Raw genomic sequence first — 15,592 nt, forward strand, 5'->3', positions numbered from 1 at the left:
CTTCCCTTCCCAGTAATGTCTACCCCCACTCCATATACTCGATTAGGGGAGGTGTGTCTGTTTGAGCTCAAACTGGATTTCCCACCTTGAGTGGTGATACTGATTTTGTCTGGTTTTTTTTGTTGTTGTTGTTGTTTGTTTGTTTTTGCATGGGCAGACACTGGGAATCGAATCCGGGTCTCTGTCATGGCAGGCAAGAACTCTGCCTACTGAGCCACTGTGCCCACCCTGTCTGCCTTTTTGATCATATCAGTATGGAGTTGCACTGAAGATCTCCGCAGTCTGATGAAAGATTACCTTTGTAAAAGGCTGTATTATGCTTTAATGGCCTCTAGGTTTATGAAATTAATCCCATGTTCACAGTCCACCCTTGAAACTGGGTGGTCTATCATATATCATCCCAGGAGGGGCAAGGAGAGGCTTGACTGTAACACCCCCCTACTGGTTCTGGCCCCTCAGGATGTAACCTACCCTTGGCAGATATTTCAGAATGCCTCTCTCACCCCAAACCATGCCAGCTCATCTCCTTCACCCTCAATCAGCTGCCCTCTTTATGATAACCTCTTATTACTCAACCTCCACTCTCCGACAAATGCATTCTTATGTAAGCTTCCTGTATTCACTATACACACTCCAGCATTTATAACCCTGCATGCCTAAGGCAACATTTAAGTTTTAGATTTTACCAATTGGAAGCTGCCAACTCCAAACTTAGCCCCCTATTTCTGAAAACTAGCCAATAGAGCCAACTCCCTAACCCTAAGCCGGTTTTCTCTCTCTCTTCAAACGCTGGCGCCAGGGCAGCTCTCTTTCTCCCTGAAATAAAGACTTTGCTTGAACTCTTGTCCTGCCTCCTTCCTGATGAGTTTGCTGAGTCTGCCTTTCATCACACTGTACAGTTTGGGGCTTTAAACCTTCAGTTACATTCACTACCAGTTTGACAGGGTTTGTTGTGTCCCCAGTTTGGAACATTATGACTAGTATAATTATTCTTATTTTTTAATTGAGTCTCAGACTCTCATTGTCTTCCTATCGTAAGACTCTCCTTTGGCCAGGGTCAGTATTAACTATATTAGATTAAAATACAGAATACAAACCCCAAATCCAAAAACCTCTTCTAGCTTCTAACTGTTGTCTCTTTAACATAATTTTTAAAAGGTCCAAAGTTAGACTTATTTTCCAGGAAGTGGATTGTGTTGTTGGGTACTTACCGTTCAGCTCAGGTACTGGTCCTTTCACTTCGGTGTAGTGAGTCCAGCCTTTCTTTACCATCTGGACAGCCATCTCAGTTGTCAACAGAACTTGATAGGGTCCTTCCCAGTTGGAGTTTGGACTCTTTACACAGTTTGATGAGGATCCAGCTGCCAGGTTGGTGTTGATGGGCAGCAAATTCAAGAGGTGGGGTCTGGGCCAGCAAGCCAAGGTGCCTGAGGGATAACAGAAGAGAGGACAAAGCCAGTACATACTTCTTAAGGAAGAGGTCCTTCGCATAGTCAGCTACTGGCATGATCTGTCTTAAGGAAGAATTTTCCTTTGGCTCTGGACCTGTAAGATTCAACAAATTATTTGCTGCCAACATACAAAGGAGGGACAGTCATAGGATACATATCCTCATTTCCATAGGGAGAAATCTGAAGGAATACAGGGGTCATTGGACCCAAGCAGTTTAGAAAACCTGCATGGCAAACTCCATTTGATTTCAAAATCTGAGAGTCATTTATTTTGGGGCCTTAGAAACTGGCAGTCCCACCCTTTCCAAGGGCCTATGCAGTGGCCCGCCTCTCCAACACAACCCTAGGGAACACTGGGAAGACTACACCCATCTTGGCTCCACCCTCTCCAAACATCGGGCCGCACCTGGGCCTTCTGCCATCTCTAGAGCACATGCCCAAGGACTTGGTGCCTCTCCAAGGCCTGGCACCATTCCTCCACCATGAGGTGGAAGGCCCATCTTCTGCCTCTGGGCAAACTTACCCTCTCCAAGTACTTGGGTGGGTCTGTTTTTGCTGGAGGTTTTTTGACTTTAGACTTTAGCTTCCATGGTTCTACCTCTGAAGTTATTTTACTTTCACATTGTCCTTTTTCTGTCCCTTTCAGTCCTTACTGGCAGTGGTTCTTGTCACACAAATCCCACAACACTCATTGGCTTTCTGTGCAGTAGTCTTGGATCATGCCCATCCGCAAGTCCCATGGGTACTATCAGATCCCTTCCCAACAAGTTATTCCCAGCTTTTGGACTGTACAGCAGGGGGGTATAGGATCCTTCTCAACAGATATTAGTAGGTTTGAAAATGGGAACTTTTAAGTCCTTCCCCTTTTACCCCCGAAATTGTGAGGGAGCAACCAGAGAATTCTATCCCCTGTGGATATGGGTCACAGAATATCAGGCTGCCCCAGTGTCCACCAAAAGTGTAATTTCTCCCTGATATGGACCCACCTTCAGATTTACCAAAGACTCCTGGTGGTTCTTGAGACGAGGAGGCTCTGACCTTCCTAATCCCCAAAATTCATCAGGGGTATTACTCATCCTTCTTTCTTTAAACTCAGGCATTCCCTTTTGAAATGACCAGGTTTCCCACAGTGATAACACTCTGCCGAGTCTTGTGCCCTCCTCATTCCTTTATCCCCTTTGGGCCAGACAGTTTCTCTATCTTGCTTCTGCCTGCTTTATCTCTAATCCCTTCTTGACCATGTGGTCAACCATGCTTAACATGACTTTAGCTTGTTGCTCCTGCTTTCCTCTTCCCTACTCACAAACATTTTCTGAGACTCTCTCAATAACTCTCCTAGTGGCTTATCCATCCACCCATCTATTTTCTGGATCTTTTTCTGACTGTCAGGCCAAGACCCCTTTACATCTTTGGGCCACAGGACTATCAGAGTCCATCCCTGAACATTTCCTCACCTGGTCCCTCAACGTTTGTAGGTAAGCAGAATGGGTTTTGTCTAAGTTCATTCCTCAAAAACATAATATCCAACAAGCTTTTGCTGGAAAAGATGCATAAAATATGTGGCTCACTATCCAAGAGATAACAAAATTTTTGGTTCCCAAATGAAATCTTCAGTTTAACCAAGAATCTTATGTCTCTTCTAATCATCCAACCCTTCCTTGGCTCAGCTACTTGCCAGGTCAGAAAGCAGGCATCTTTTTTGCTCCTCAAATAAATCCAACATTATTGCTCAGAAGTAGTTGGTAGGTCCTGTTAGGAGACACCATAACCCTTCTAGAAGTTCAATTCCTGCACTGACACTTTCGTCAAGACTGAACTACAGGAAAAATGCTCCCATATCAAGATAATTTTATTCACGCATTTTCTTCACTCTTACAAGGAGGAAGTCTGCAACTCCAGCATTTGGTGATGGGATTATTATAGAAGCACCCAGTCTCTGGATCAAGTCGTCACATACCACTGAAATAGTTCTAATGAACCAAAGAGACAAAAACTAGAAAATTACAAGGCTATCAGTAAGTCTGGGTACTTCTTCAAGTCCCTTTTAAGATAACTTAAGCTGTCTTTTTCTTGAGCCACCTCAAAAGCTTTATTTATTTATTTTTTATTTATTTTATGAGAATTGGATATAGCCAATTTTATCCCTTGTATATGCAGTCTCTAAAATCCCTCATTTGTGCCCTGTCTTCCAGATTAGTATTATTCCAATTAGTATCTACACTGGAGAACTTTTGCTCTGCTGCCATTACCCCTTGCCTAGGTGGGTGCTGCCTCTCCCACTGTTTCATAGCTGTCCTCCTCACCATTCCCCTTTCTTCCCCCATAAAGAGGATATTTAGAATAGACATAAGTTTGGACAAGGTATATAACCGATTTCCCCTGGTCCAATAGGTATTTTTCTCAGAAGGTATAGGGACTTAACAGGTCTATGTTCTTTCACCCTTTTTTTCCTCTGCAGCCCCCGGAAATGGAAAATTCCGCCTATTTTTTTCAAATTGTTCCAACTTCTCCCTCAATTGTTGATGGAATGTCACCAGTGGAGCTGTTGTTGGCCCTGACTGCCAACACTATCCATCCAATGTTCCAACATTCTCCCTATGGACTATCCAGGGGAATGTTCCCGAAGGACGCTATAGGTACCCCCATCCCTTTTTCCCCAGTCAGCTGACTGTCTCTATTAACCATTCTGAGTCTTGCCTGGTTTTCTTTCTCTCAGCACCATTTTGCTTCATCCAGCTCTGACCCTCTCCCTCATAGGAGAAGGGAACTGCGGATTGGGACTCGGCACTTGCTCACTCAGTGCCAGGCTCGTCAGAATTCTTCCCGACCACAAAGGCAATACCCACGAGTCTTTTTCTTACCTTGCTCCATGCACAGAGTTGCCTGGTCACTGTGAGGTAGATTTTCCCTTCCCGTTTTCTCGTTCACAGTCGGTGGATCCAAGCGTCTGGCCTCGGGTCCTTCTGGCAGTCAGAAGTGGGCCCCTAATGGCAGAGTCTGGGACCACTCAATCAGCAGGGCCTGCCTTCCCTGCGTCCTCCGCGGGGGCCTCCTCCGAAGTCAGATCCTAGATGAGCACCCAAAATTGCTACAAAGTAAGCCATTCCTGAAAGAGAATAAACGCTTACCGGATTGTAGAGAAGAAAAGAATTTTTTAACGATCTTGCAAGAAGGCGCACGCAGCCGAAAAATGGTGGCTGATGCCCCCAGCGACCAAAGCGGTGGTATTTATTACCTAAGCCTAGCATGCGGGTCCCTTCCCTGTTTCTCCTCTGGTTGGATACTCCAGAGGTTACAGCCTATCCAGACAGTCTAACTAATTCAAATTTCCCGCCAAAGGTTCCCGCTTTTGATTACACTTTACATTTCAGTGACACTGGCCGTTACTTATTTAAACTTGTTTCTGCCTATTTGGCGCCAGTTCTAAGCTTACGTCAGAAGCTCTCTCCTTCCCTGCCTGTAAGACCGGTTTGAACTGTCCTGCAGCCCTTTCCTGCACTGTCTTGTTCCAACTTCTTCCTCAATTGTTGGTGGAATGTCACCAGTGGAGCTATTGTTGGTCCTGACTGCCAACACTATCCTATGGACTATCCAGGGGAATGTTCCCGAAGGACGCTATAGGTACCCCCATCCCTTTATCCCCAGTCAGCTGACTGTCTCTATTAACCATTCTTACAGAGAGGGCATGAGTGCTACCTGCGTGTGGTGGATAGAGTCCAGGAGGCTGCTAAGCAACCTGTGATATACAGGACAGTTCCCACCCTAAAGAATTATCTGCCCTAAGATATTAATAGGGCCAAGTTTGATGAACTCAAGAGGAATGCTAATGTTTCTGTTATGATAAAATGAAAAGTGATTTTATGTTCTTCATTCTGTATGGAAAGTAAGTTCTTATTATCAGTTTTCCCTTTAATAAATTAAACAATCAGCATTACTTTTAATTCAAGGAACTTAATAATTAAGTAGAAACAGTTGCCTTTTGTTTGTAATGAATATTTTTAAAGTATTTTTCCTATTTTAGGTTTTATTGAAGAAATATCTTAGAGAGTCATCTCATTTCCAAGATCCATAATACTTACAATTTGGAGTTGTCAACCTTCTTATAAAAGATACATATTGGGAGTCAAAATGAAAGCTTTCAGTGAAGTTTTAGAACAGTTATACAAAAAGGTGCTACTCGAAGCCACACTTGAAAAAGACAGCCATGAGTACATCTTCTATCTCAACCCCACATTTTCAGATCAAGATTTCTCTACAGTTACCTCCCAAGAATGGCCAGACATCCATGGGGGCCAGGACAAGAACCAGCCACACTTTGCCCATTTGGGTACCACTTGTATGGAACCAGAGCATTTGAAGAGACCCTCCCAGATGGGCAATGCCCGAGAAGTAACACTGCTTCAGTTGACAGTGATCAAAGTGATGATATCCAGAATATTGTCTTGCAAAACTGACTTCCACGCAAAGGAGAAATACAGTGACATCATTAAATGTCTTTTAAAATCATCTGAAGTGGATTCTAAATTAGTAAGCCATTTACTTCCTTTGCTTTTTGTTTATTTTGAGATCTGGATTTTTTAAATAAAAGTTTTAAAATAAAATTTCTAAAAAGCAGTCACCAATAGCAGTTAAATATTTGCAATCCTACAGATCTCTATGTTCCAGAATTCAGATAAATTACTATCCCACATGGCTGCAAAGTGTCTTGCATTGCTTCTCTATTTCCAACTGAGAGAGAAGGTAAGATAAGTATTAACGTTAGGTTATTATTTTTCTTATAGTTTCTTTGAAATTGCTTTTTGGCATTTGATCTTATATTTCAAATATGTATTAATAGAATTTTTGCTGACATAATACATGTGTAAATCCACAAAAGTGGAAAAATGGAACAATACAATGATATCAAGGATTAGAGTCTTAAATATATTGTAAATCATTATAAATCAGATTCTTAACCCAATGGGTGGGTTTCAGGGAAGCAGTATATGTCTTTTGGTCAAATAGTCCATGACTTTGTTTAGATTCTCAAAGGAGTGGGTAGCTCTTCCCCACCCCTGCAAAAATAAGTGTTTAGATCTCCTGCTTGAGACCAAAATAATTTTCACAGATTTAATATAAATAAATTCTAAGAATGGTCCTCAGTGTAACGAGAAACAGTATTAACAAATGCAGCATCACATTTTTCTCTTCTAAATGAATTAATGCAAATGTTTTTATTTTCTCATTTGTAGATAACATTAAGTAATTCTTGGATTGCTTTTTGTCAAAAAAATCTTTCTGAGTACTCTGAGAGTAATAAGATAACATCCTGTCTCTGGACCCTTACACTCGTAATAAAAGAAATATTTAAAGATTCATGTTCACAAAAAACAGGTAGGAATTATTTGTTATCTCATAACGACTGCCACAGTCTTGCTCCCGAAGAACATTATATTATAAAGAAGAATATTTATTTTACAACATCTGTTCTTTCTTGGCAGAATCTCTCCTCTTATTTGTTAATTGAATAAAGTTAATTGAAGATACCTTTTTAAAAGAAAATGACATAGCAAACCAATACTAAAAAATAATAAAACTAAATAAAATAAAGTTATCAAGAAAAGTATTAAAACTTTTCATTACTACATATGTGTGTATAGATTTTATATATACATATATATATATATATTTATCCCTTGCATAGTTTGATTTATTTATGTTTGTAGAAATTGTTAATGGTGATTATTAGCAGTTACTTTTTGTATCCTTATTTGTTCATGTTGGAGGTAAACAATCCAAATCTACTTTTTCATCTTGTAAAGTGATAATAGTTATAAAAATTAAAGTGTAATACTGACTGTGTTTTAAGAAGACTTTGTTTTCCTTGTTTATAATTCCAGAAATTCTAAAGCAGTTCCTGGCTCCTTTTGACACTATTTTTGAAGTATTTTACAACTCCTTATTTTCTCAACATTTTGAAACCTTCCAAGATACTTCTAAAATAATAAACAGCTTGTTGAGTTTCCTGGAGTTGCTTGAACTTCTTATAGCCTCCAGAATCTACCTGAAGTCACATTTCACTTGCCAGAGGATTTTATTTTTGAAACCTTCCTGTGTGCTGGATGTTATTACCTGGCCTGTTCAAGCTTTCATCAAGAAGAAGTTCATCCTCTTCATTAAAAAGTGCCTTCTCTGTAAAGTGGGTGAAGACCTCTTTCCTGGATCTGCCCTTTCCTTCGTACCACCAGATCTTCATTTAGATGTGGACATGTTGGCTTTAGCTAATGCCATTTTGCAAGCTGTGAATTTGGGGTTGTTGAGGACATTGTCTGTTTATGGAAAACCTTCCTTCTTTGGAGGCAATGAAGTTCAACCTGGATGTGAAAGTATCTCTGGTCCAGATCAAGTGATCCTTAGAGCAGTGAGCTTAGTTTTAATTAAATCCTTAGAAATCAAGTTTCAAAATTGTACTTCAGCAAATGACATGAAAGGTAATTGTTCAAACTTAAGTAAAATGATTCATAATTATTAAATCTCAGGAGTAGTATAAATTCCATTGATTTATTTAAACTATGTGTTATCCTAGCTGTAATTCATTATATTTTCTTTAAAAAAAAAATAAACTGGAATTACCTTAATAAATACATCTACTTTTTCTGGGCTAAACTACATTTCTGAATGAGGTAGGTTAAAAAAAAAATAAAGAAGAAAGAAATTGCTGTTGAGTCATTTCTAAAGTAAGTGATGCCAAAAAAAAAAAAAAAAAGTGATGCCAGGCAAATCATATTCATATTTTTGAATTGCTCTGGGTATCCTTTAGCTATTTTTGAGTTATAATAACTATGAGTTATAATTCTGTGCAGTTATAATTTACAACACTAGGTGGCATGTGGCATGTAAATCAGAGATTTGCATGACAATGAAAACTGCCCAAAACCTTTTTGCTTTTTGTGCCCATACCTTAAGAGTAGTGCTTTCTTTTTATATTTAAACATTTTTTTAATTGTGAAATATATGTACAAAAAAAGCAATAAGTTTCAAAGCACACCACAACAATTAGTTATAGTACAGATTTCAGAGTTTGTATGAGTTATATTCTAATCGTTAAGGGCATTTGGGCTATGCTCATTCAAACTTTTTTCATGTTGGACAGAGCTGTCAATATTATGGGATAGGGTGATGGAACTAGTTGCTGTTCTGAAGAGGCTGGCCTCTCTGGGTTTCAGGACTTCTCTGGCCTAGGAAGCTAGGTTGTAGGTTTGTGGAAAGTAACTGTAGTGTATGAAACTTTTGCAGAATCTCAAGCTTTCTTGAGATTCTGCAAACCCTGGGGCTTTCTTTTAATGCTTTAAACAAACAGAAAAAAATCTTTTTCCATTGTTTTAAGACAAACTTATTTATGTTTGGTTGCATTATTACCTCTACAACAGACGTTCCTAATATCCAATGGAATGATTTCTGTTGCTGCTACTCTTTATTTATATGCTTTTAGCAAGAATTTACATAACAGGTGATACTTTTATTTCTCAGAGATAATTAGTTATTTGGCATCTGTAGCAAATAGAGAGTGTGGCTGTCTTTTTTTTACTTTATGCTCTTGGGCAAGTCAGTTTTCTCTGACTTGCATAATGTTTCCTACTATGCAATATAGAGATAATTCCTAATTCACAGGACTTCTGCAAAGTGTGAACTATACTAATGCATCTTAAGGTACCTTAGCACAATAATTTCATTTATAGGCAAGGTGTTATTAACATATTCATATATTGTTGCTTACACTTTGAAATTTGCATTTTTTAAGTTGATTTACAGAGATTCATGTCTGAGTTACTGACCTTCTTAAAGCCTCATCTTCACCCCTCTCTGCAATTGCACAATCCCTGTGAGTGGCTGACCAGGGTCTTCATAGAACAAGATGATGACATGCTGGAGGCTGCCAAGGCATCCCTGGGTATCTACCTCAAGTTGACCAAGTTGGTATATTTTGAAGTAATTTTTGTACTACCTACCTGCCAGGAAAGTAAAAAATGTTTCTGATAATGTGCTGGGCATATTATTGGCTTTCCATAGTTAGGGGGAAAAAAATCTCTGAAATTATTGTGGTTTCCTTGTAAGTTCCAGTTCCTTTCTTTAACCCTGCCTGCATGAAAATGAGATCACATTTGAGTTTTTGTTATGAAAATTTGGTTGGCTCGGCAGATTTGAGGAATTAGAACTAGACTGGAATCAGAAAACTTGGGTTCTGGTTTATTTTCCACCTTTGTTTTACCTGTGTGATTAGGAGAAGTTAAAACTTCTCTGGGTGTTAATTTAATTGATATTTAAGAACTCTTTGCTCCTCTAAAACTTACTTTTCTGTATTGAACCTCTACAGACATTAATTTTGATTTTTGCTTTTATGGTAAGTATACATTTGTATATAATCAAGGGAGTTGTTCCAGGTTTTCTTTTCTTTTCTTTTTTTTTGCATAGGCAGGCACCAGGAATCAAACCCGTGTCTCCGGCATGGCAGGCAAGAACTCTGCCTGCTGAGCCACCATGGCCTACCCCCAGGTTTTCATTTTAATATTTAGTTGAATTGCAGTTGATAATTTTGTTTAGACAAATATCCCTAATTGATTTTGAAGTTATATTATTGCTGACTACCTTTATACTGATCTTGTTTCTGCTTTATTAAAACAGGTATATTTGGGATAATATCTTCTCTCGGAAAATATCTATAATTGATTATGAATTTAATGACTGATGCCCTTTTACACTGTTTCTGCTTCTGGTTTATTGAAACCCTAAAATATTTGCTTTATTTCCATTTTTTTCTTGGCCTGGGAGAAAGGGATTTCTTACTAATGATTGGTGGTACATATTTTGCTGCCAGTACTTACTTGTATTATGACATTGCTGGCAATGGCTGCTTTCAAACTGTAAGTGTTGAAGGCCGGTATTCAAAAATTTCTAATCAAGAACATAGAATTCCTGCATGTGATTTGAATTAGGCTCAAAAAAAAGTGGTCAAATACAAATTCAGTATGACAAGGCACAAGCTTATTAGAATATATTTTAGTTGTCCTTAAAGTTGGCTTCTTTCTTCCCAGGAAAGAAGAAGGCTCTGAATTAAATTCACTTTATATATGAATTTCTGACTTTCTGAACATTAGTTCATCAAGTCCAAAGAGCCATGTGCTTTAGTCATATTTGTGTGTGCTTTGTTTTTAATGTAGTTGTATTAGTTAATATTTTTTGGTTGTAAATTATAGGAATGCACTCAAACCAGTTTAAACAGAAAAAAAAAAGGAATGTTTTGGCTTATAACTTGGGAATTCCAAAGGGTCTCAAGTTGACATCAGACATAACTTTGTATATAAGGCCGTAATCATATCATTGTTATTCCTCCTTTTCTCCACTTCACAGCTCTTAATTTATTCTCAGACTTCAGGCTTATATCAGCTTTACAGTTACCATCTTTCATAACTCCAACAAAAGTCCTGGGAAGATGTAATTATATTGGAGCCAGGATGGGTCATGTTGGAGCCAATCATTGTGGCCAGGAGCCTAGTGTCTCTGGTCACTCTGGGTCACATGTCCACCCTTGCTGAGGGTGTGTGGATGGAGAGGAGGAAATTGACCTCCAGCCCTACTGTACCACTTGAAATTGGTTACTCGGAAAAGAACATTTTTATCAGGAGAAGGGCAGACAAAAACTAGAGCTACCAAAGTCAGTGGACTGCGTTTGTTTTATTGAATCAGATTCATTTTGTTTGTGGGGAAAGGAATTGGTTTTGAAAAAAAATTTCCAGAAAGTTTTTTTTTTAAATATAATGAGCAGATTAAAACATAGTCTGATGGGTGAATTTTATTATTTGTGAATTACATCTGTTAAAACCGTTGTTTTTTTTTTTTAAGTAATGTAGGTTCTCCATTTTTTATTTCAGAGAATGTTATAAAGCTACTGAAAATTTGACCCAAGAAAAAGGAAGGTGGAACTGTCACACACATGAAAATGGCTCTAATCCTCACTGTATTTTCTTATTCTTCTTAAAAAATATAGGATTTGATTCTACCGTTCTTCTTGACTTTTTGATTTCATCAGAAACCTGTTTTCTTGAATATTTTGTTAGATATTTAAAATTACTACAAAAAGACTGGGGTAATTTTCTCACCATTTGCAAGTACTTTGATGCAACTGAATCTGAAGAGGGCTTTGATATTTGTAGTTGTATGCCCTCAATTGTCCAAGACAGGAGCACCAACCACATGGAACCACACTATTTGACTGCTCCCGATGGTCACGTAAATGCTAATGCTTGGGTCTCCTGGGCTTCTGATGCTTCTTCTGAACCACCCAGCCAGGTTGTGACATTCAGGGAGACCCACGCCATGTACCAGGCTGACAGTCTGATTTTTCCCCAACCTTCTCAAAGTCTGGTGGATTATGACAGCTCTGATGATTCTGAAATGGAATCCATAGATCAACATTTAGCAAACAGTAATCAGACATCTTTATACCAAGAAGCAATTAAAAAGGTTCAGAACAGAGCCGGGTCAAGAAAGGAGAAAAGAAAGTCTGGATCAGAGCCTGAGTCAAGGCTTCTGCTGCCAAAAGAATCTAATACTTGCTTCTCCAGTGATTGTGAAGTAGCCTCAAATAACATTGCTTCTGAAATGGGAATATCCTACAGAACAGTTAAATGCTTTGAAGAATTACAAGGAGCTGTTGACCGTTTGCAGAAGAAAAATCTTTTCCCATATAACCCATCAGCACTTCTGAAATTATTAAAACATATTGAGTTGATGTGTAAGAATAGGAGCCCTTTGTAAAACAGTGGCATTTTACTTCCAGGAACTGTTTGCCCTTAATATCAAATTTGCCTCAATGAGATAATAGGAAAAGAAAAAAAAAATAGCTCAAAAGTGTTTTCGAAATCAAGTCTTTCTTTTGGCCTCATTGGAAGCAACCCAAAGACTGAAAAAGATCGATTAAATGACTGGTCACGTGTTACAGGTTTGCGCCACTTGAACTTTATGGTAATTCAAACTTACACAAAATTTGAAATGGTTATTATCTCACTCTGAGATATTTAAATGTCTTATGATATATAAAAAATTTAAGATCATAGCAATTTTTTAAAGAGACGTAACAGCTTTTGTACATGAATCTCTTCTCTAAAAAAATTTAAATCACTAAGTGATTTTCCTGTTTAACTTTTTGTGATATGAATAATTCTGTCTTTCTGAGGAGAGGCGGTAAATTCAAGTGTTCATATGTTTATTGGATTTGGTTAATATGAGCAGCAATTATGGTCCTTATAAGCCTGTCATTAAAGCAAACTAAGATGCTATTGTTAATATTTTTTAAATGATCTTTTTATAAAGAAATTAAAAAAAGTCCACCAGACCTTAAAATATGTTTTAAGCCTATGATAATTAAAACAGTTAATTATTCACGTAGAAATGGAAAGATCAGTGGAGCCCAAAAGAGCACTGCAAATTAAAATAAGAATGAGATGCCATGTTAACCAAATAGTAATTCAAAGATAAAACAGTTTGGTAGCATACTGTTGGTGGGGCGGGGGGGGGGTATACATTGGGGCACATTCCACCATAATTTGAAAAATACATACCCTTTGATGAGAGAATATTCCCACCAGAGCACAAAAAATGCATACTAAAGGGGTTTTGGTGCCACATTGTAAGAACAAAAGACTAGAAAAAGTGGTTAAATAAAGCATTATCTATATGCTCTGTGGAGTTCTAATTGACTCTGAAAAGAATGAAGTATTTCTGTGTTTACAAATATGAAACAATCCCCAGTGAAAAAAAACGAGTGTATAAAAAAAAACAAACAAGTGAATACACTGTTTCACCACTTGTTTAAAAAAATTTAGGGGGCAGAAATAATGTCCACATATTACTTAAGCTTTTGTGTATGTGTGTGTGAAATATTTATGGAAGAATATTTGTATTAGAAACTCGATAATGGTTGCATTGGGAGATAAGTCTGAGGTAGAAGATTTGACTTTTATATCCTTTTGTACTGTTCTATTTATTTGTTTTTAACTGAATACATTTTTTAATGAAAATAACTTTTTAAAGAAAAGCAAAAAAAACCTGTTTCTTTGTCTTTATGAGAACAAAAATGTTGATTGCATTAATCCATGCTTATGCAAATGTATTCATAAGGTTAATAAAAGAGCTATCAACCCTTTGTATATATAAAATAAGGAAAAACCGATCTCATACATATACTAAGTGTTGGTATTTCAGAATCCCTACATATTGTAACTGGCTCTTGGGTATAAATCAATTCACCAAACCCTACTATTGGTGACGGTGACTGGTTCAGTATATCCAGGAACTGTTCTCAGGGCCATAGGGGTACACATAACTGGTGGTATTCTTGTGTACATTGAGTTCCAAGTGTACCTCCAACAAGCAGTCTGACTCCAACCTTCAAATAAAAACAGCATTTGTGGGCGGGCCGCGGTGGCTCAGCGGGCAAGAGTGCTTGCCTGCCATGCCGGAGGACCCCGGTTCGATTCCCGGCCCCAGCCCATGTAAAAAACAAACAAACAAACAAAATATAATAAAACAAGAAAATGTTTAAAGATGTTTCCCTTTCTTCCTCCCTTCCTTCCTTCCATTCTTCCTTCCTTCTCTCTGTCTTTCCTTCCCTTCCTCCCTCTCTCTTTAAAAAAAAAAACAAACAAAAAAAAAAAAACAGCATTTGTGAATCACAGTGAGTATAAAGTGTCACGAATCTATATTTATTTTTTTATTTTATTTTTGGCATGGGCAGGCACCAGGAATCAAACCTGGGTCTCTGGTTTCGGAATCTACTCTTTTTAACTTAGTCTGTCAGATACAGGAGAGTACACATGTAAGCATATGGCTTGATAAATTTTTACAACGCAACTGAGTGTAATCACTATGCAGATCAAGAAACAACCTTAGTGACACCGTAGAAGTATCTGTTCTTGTCCCTTTAATCACTGCCCACCCCCAAAAGTTACCACATCCTGACCTGAGGCAGAATAGGTTAAATTTGCATGGAATCATGGGTGTATATTCTTTTGCATCTGCCTTTTCATTCAACATTATAAGTGTGGGGTAATTATAAAAGTTAATTGTCAAGCAGATGTCATTTCACCTATTATTAGTAACAAATCACCATTGATGTCTCAGTTATCTGTGGCATGCCCAGTGTGCCAGGATGGTGAAATTGGGAAATGCCAGTCAAAATTAAAAGTTTCTCCAACAAGTTTTATAAGGTCTTGTGCAATTGGGCCCAGCCTACTTCTCTAGCTTCACCTGTGATTCTCCCTACACACTGTTCTTGGTTGCACAAACTTTTGCCCATACATCTTCAAGCTTCATCTTAAATGATAGACCTATGAGGTGTCCCCCGAAATGGTTCATTAGATTTCATAAGCTTTGTATTATCTGCACCTTGCTTCTTTCCTTTATTGTAACATTTGTCGCATTTTTTCTTCAATTTTTTTGTTAAGGAAGTTATACATTTACAGATAAATCATGCAGAAAACAGTTCCCGTACACCCCCTCACACACGCAGTTTTCCGTCTTAACATTTTGCAATAGTGTGTTAACTTATTATAAATAAAGTAGCAATATTATTATACTATTAACTAAAGTTCATAGTTTACATTAGGGTTCACTGTTGTAGAGTTCTATGGTTTATTTTTCAACTGTTAATTCTAACATATAACTCAAATTTCCACCTCCAACCACATTCAAATACACAGTTCAGTGGCATCAACTAAATCCGCAATATTGTGCTACACCACCACCAAAAAACTCTTCCATCACCCCAAATAGGAACTACTGATTAAGCATTCAGTCTGCATTTTGTACCCCAACCCGCCCCCTGGCAAGCTGTATTCTAGTTTCTGACTCTAAGTTTCCTTATTCTGATTATTTCATATCAGTGAGGTTATACAATATTTATCCTTTTGTATCTGGCTTATCTCACTCAGCATGACCTCTTCAAGGTCCATACATGTCACTTGTAGGAAACTTCATTTGTTTTTACATCTGAATAATTATGTCCATAGTTTACATTGGATGTATTTGTTTTCCATATATCACTCTATTATAAACACCTCTTGTCAGTGTCATAGATTTGTTATAATTCATGAAAGAGCATTCTT

General features: G+C 37.9%; 2 protein-coding genes across 7 annotated transcripts in view; one reads left to right on the plus strand and one right to left on the minus strand.

Annotated features, from left to right (window-relative positions):
• ASB7 (ankyrin repeat and SOCS box containing 7) overlaps window positions 1–4,514 on the minus strand; it is a 99,131-nt gene extending 94,617 nt beyond the window's left edge. The window contains exons 1-2 of one of the 2 annotated variants that reach the window (XM_077124035.1): window positions 4,313–4,514; window positions 1,212–1,427 (exon numbers count right to left, since the gene is read on the minus strand). The gene's annotated coding sequence lies outside the window, so the exon portion shown is untranslated. Of the gene's footprint in view, window positions 1–1,211; window positions 1,790–4,312 lie in introns of those variants that run through there. The other variant, XM_077124034.1, reaches the window with a different exon arrangement.
• The window catches only part of LINS1 (lines homolog 1), a 28,886-nt gene extending 14,861 nt beyond the window's left edge, over window positions 1–14,025 (plus strand). For 2 of the 5 annotated variants that reach the window (XM_077124025.1, XM_077124027.1), the window contains 7 exons: window positions 3,331–3,466; window positions 5,473–5,978; window positions 6,102–6,191; window positions 6,683–6,824; window positions 7,331–7,921; window positions 9,232–9,403; window positions 11,360–14,025. In XM_077124025.1, coding sequence (XP_076980140.1) covers window positions 5,580–5,978; window positions 6,102–6,191; window positions 6,683–6,824; window positions 7,331–7,921; window positions 9,232–9,403; window positions 11,360–12,245 — 2,280 coding nt within the window. In that variant the 5' untranslated portion in view covers window positions 3,331–3,466; window positions 5,473–5,579 and the 3' untranslated portion in view covers window positions 12,246–14,025. Of the gene's footprint in view, window positions 1–3,330; window positions 3,467–3,505; window positions 4,088–5,129; window positions 5,335–5,472; window positions 5,979–6,101; window positions 6,192–6,682; window positions 6,825–7,330; window positions 7,922–9,231; window positions 9,404–11,359 lie in introns of those variants that run through there. The other 3 variants (XM_077124026.1, XM_077124024.1, XM_077124028.1) reach the window with 2 other exon arrangements.
• Window positions 14,026–15,592: the final 1,567 nt, after the last annotated feature.

Source organism: Tamandua tetradactyla, chromosome 12 (genome assembly GCF_023851605.1).
Source record: "Tamandua tetradactyla isolate mTamTet1 chromosome 12, mTamTet1.pri, whole genome shotgun sequence".
Taxonomy (NCBI): Eukaryota; Metazoa; Chordata; class Mammalia; order Pilosa; family Myrmecophagidae; genus Tamandua; species Tamandua tetradactyla.